General features: G+C 52.0%; 1 protein-coding gene across 1 annotated transcript in view; it reads right to left on the bottom strand.

The window, feature by feature from the left end:
* Positions 1-276: 276 nt before the first annotated feature.
* RALB (RAS like proto-oncogene B) overlaps positions 277-3505 on the bottom strand; it is a 15825-nt gene continuing 12596 nt past the window's right edge. Inside the window, exon 4 of the mRNA XM_007469661.1 lies at positions 277-928. Coding sequence (XP_007469723.1) covers positions 809-928 — 120 coding nt within the window. The 3' untranslated portion in view covers positions 277-808. The remainder of the gene's footprint in view (positions 929-3505) is intronic.

The raw sequence follows: 3505 nt of genomic DNA, 5'->3' as shown, positions 1-3505 counted from the left end.
CAATTACGAGAGGATTTAGCCAAAGGACTTCTTTTAAAAATTCTGATTAGAAAAGTATATCATGTATACAGTATATTGCTCTTGAGTCTTCATGTCGCTTATTAAAAAAGAAGCTCCTACACAAAAGTCAGGATGCCACAGGGGAAAAGCGGCCAACACAGACTATAACTGGCTGATACTTAACTATGAAGGGCACAACTCTTCCTTCTTTCCTATTGAGAAGGATTTCTGGGCTTGGTGTTGATCTGTTTGGCCCCATTCAACTCTATTTTTTTTAGGTCCGCTTCAGATCCACAGGGTATGGCCAAGAGACCCAAAAAAATCTCCGAATTTTCCAGCGTCATTAGAACCTAATAGATGTTTCTGAGAACTACTGTTGAGCTGACAAGGGTGGGGGGAGCCTCACCCCACCGTCGCCTCCCAAGACCTAATAAAATAAGACACTTTTATTTCAAAACGAAAGACGCTAATGTTACAAAACTGGGGAAAAAATAAGAAGCTAGGACAGTCCTTCTTAATTAACACTTGGCTAACGCCTGCCTGTAGCACTACATACGTGGCCTATTTTAGGAAGGAAAAGAGGGAGGAAACTCTGAAACCTCCCGACAGGGGAGCCATCCCATTGCACGGTCAAGGGCTTATTTCTTCTGCCAGCCGCTGGTTCACAAATATTTTCCCCATTTACAGAAGCGTGTGTGAATGAGGCTGGGGAGAGCAGGGAACAGGCCGAGAGGTCGACTGGAGTCTTGGCTTGAGGAACCTGACCTCTGTCCTTAGTGGCGAGCGACATGGTCCAGCACCTTGGCCTTCACAGTAAGCAACATCTTTCTTTAAAACTTTTCTTGTTCTTGCTGCTTTTCTTGCCGTTCTTGTCTTTGTTTTCTGACATCTTCTTTGCTCTGATCTCTCTCATGAGGTCAAAGAACACCTGGGGTGGGGAGGAAGGGGTGAAAAGAACAAGGAAGAAAAAGCCATTTAATGATTTAATGAAGCAATTTGACCAAGCAGGATATGTAGTTACAGTTTAAAGTATATATAAAGCCAAATGTATTCTTAAAAACCACAGGCCATCAAAAACAAAAGGTCTAGGGCTTCCCTGGTGGCGTGGTGGTTAAAAGTCCACCTGCCGATGCAGGGGACACGGGTTCAAGCCCTGGTCCAGGAAGATCCCACATGCTGCAGAGCAACTAAGCCCGTGCACCACAACTACTGAGCCTGTGCTCTAGAGCCCACGTGCCACAACTACCGAAGCCCGTGAGCCTAGAGCCCACGCTCCATAAGAAGAGAAGCCACCGCAATGAGAAGCCCGCGCACCGCAACGAAGACCCAATGCAGCCAAAAATAAAAATTAATTTTTTAAAAACCCAGAAAAACAAAAGGTCTAGAGCAGAAGAGAACAACTAACATTAGAAACGTATTCTAATTCCACAAAGGAAACCTCTCTGCTCACATCATACAACGGGGTCAAGCTAAGGGCAGCAGCGTCATACCGTTAGTGCCACTCAGCAGCTTATTTCAAAGTGATGAAACCTGTTCTGGGGATAAGTATGATGAAGGATGAAACATCACAGGACAGACCGACAACAGTTTGTGAAACTTACAGACACCGAGAGTGACAACAGTCAGCAGGTGTCCTGGCTTCCAACCAGGGGGACAGGGAAGGGAGAAGAGCGCCTCAGGGCCCCGCCACGTTCCACCGAGCTGATGAGTCCTGCCCTGAGCCTAAAGGCACGAGCGCCATCACGTAGGACAGCTTCGCAGCCTAACCCCCACGGCAGACCCAGACCGGGGAACGCGGCAGGTGGGGGGGTAGGAGGGGATGCAGCTTGAACAAACAATGGGGCCCCCGACGCGGGGACGGGGGGCGGAGGGGGGTGTCACCCTCCCCACGTCTGCCCCTCCCTGCCCCGCTCCGCATGATGCCAGCTGCAAGGGGCTTCATCAAGAGCTGATGAGACGTGTCCTTTGAATGCCAGCATGCTATCAGTTGTCACAGTGGTCTGGGTTTTGCCCTCTGCTATCAGCAACCATGCCCAGGTACCGACTACATGCCAGCAATCAAAATACGCCTCCTACAAAGAAAGATCTGAGATTTCTCACAGAGAAGATGGAAAGTGTGAGATGAGTGTAGCCTTTGACCTTTGGACGTTTGCGCAGAACAGGCTCCCGTTACTTTCTAGAGGAAAGCGAGACTGGGCTTTCTGAATGGGGGACTCCACGAGCCCTCACCACTAGCTCAGCGTGCAGGAAAGGACCCCCCCCCCCCAAACTGCATCAGGCTGACCTAAGCACCCCCTTCCTTCAGCCTCTCAGGAAAGCGCCCCCTCCCCCATAACAGGGACCGTGAACAGCTTTGAATGTCGCCGGTTTTTCCTTGTCCTAGCAGCACAAGGCAGGCGGAGGGAGGGGAAGGAAGGGCGTGTGTCCAGCTTCACATGATGCCCAAGCTGTTCATCGCCAGTCTCATCGACAACCTCCTTTCCTGTGAACTGTTCACAGCGAACACAATGCTGCCCGGCATCAGCTTCTGCTGGTTCCCGTTTGGCAGGTCCGGCCAGTCCCGGGCAGGAAGGGGAGGTGACAAGCCGGTGTGACAGCTCCCGCCCCCCAGGTCAGCAGTTCCAAGCACTGAAAGTCTTCCTGATTTTTAAAAAATGAACTGCGTGACTGGACATCCTGTGAGTTTTCTAATTCTACAGCTAGAAAACTATTTGATAGAAACGGAAAGATTTGGAAATGCACAAGAATCAACGTAAGAGCTGAGATAGCAATCAAAGAAAAAGGAGCTGCCGAGGGAACCTGCTTCGTGCACGGCAGATGCAGCTTAACAGACTGAGGTCGTCGGAGAGGCTTCCAAAGTGGACGCCTTCCAACACCAGCGTCCTTCCAGCAACCCTGCAAGCTGAAGTGACACCTGGTTTCAAATCCCTTCCTCCTCAGGTGAGAAGCAAAGGGGAAAGGACAAGGGATGTGAGGGACTCAGGTGCTGCAAAGACGGCGCAGACGAGTCCACAGCTTGGCTGCAAAGTGAGGCGCGTTGGTCTTAACGGGAACCCAGGCCGTGACGGCAGAGAGACGACCTCAGCTTTTAGCTCTGGGGCAACCACTTTGAACTTGAGCTTTTTCAAAGAAGGCCTCACAATCGCAATCACTGGAAGGCGGGTTTTCAAACCGTCGGTGTTCATTACTGTCAAAGTCATCCTTTCCTTCGCTTCAGAGATTTGAACGAAAAGCTACGCCGGGGGTGGAGAAGAGGGGAGAGGTCCCTGGACGCAGGGACGAGGTTATGAAGACTGGACCCCTTGGCTCTGCAGGTGGCCAGGGAGGTGAAGAGAACGAATCTACCCAACCCGCCAGCGAGGGCAAAATCAAGGGCCCCCGAGGGGCCGGCCCCGCCCCTGGAGGATGCGGGCCGCCGAGGCCGCGAGGGTAGGGTCTGCGGAGGCCGCACCCTCCCCGTGCCGCTCGTGCGAAGTCAGGACCCCCGCGAGGCGCCCCCCCCCCC

This window comes from Lipotes vexillifer, unplaced genomic scaffold (genome assembly GCF_000442215.2).
Source record: "Lipotes vexillifer unplaced genomic scaffold, Lipotes_vexillifer_v1.1 scaffold1607, whole genome shotgun sequence".
NCBI lineage: Eukaryota > Metazoa > Chordata > Mammalia > Artiodactyla > Lipotidae > Lipotes > Lipotes vexillifer.
Note: the sequence above shows the minus strand (reverse complement) of the source record. Positions and strands in the feature narration are given on the sequence as shown.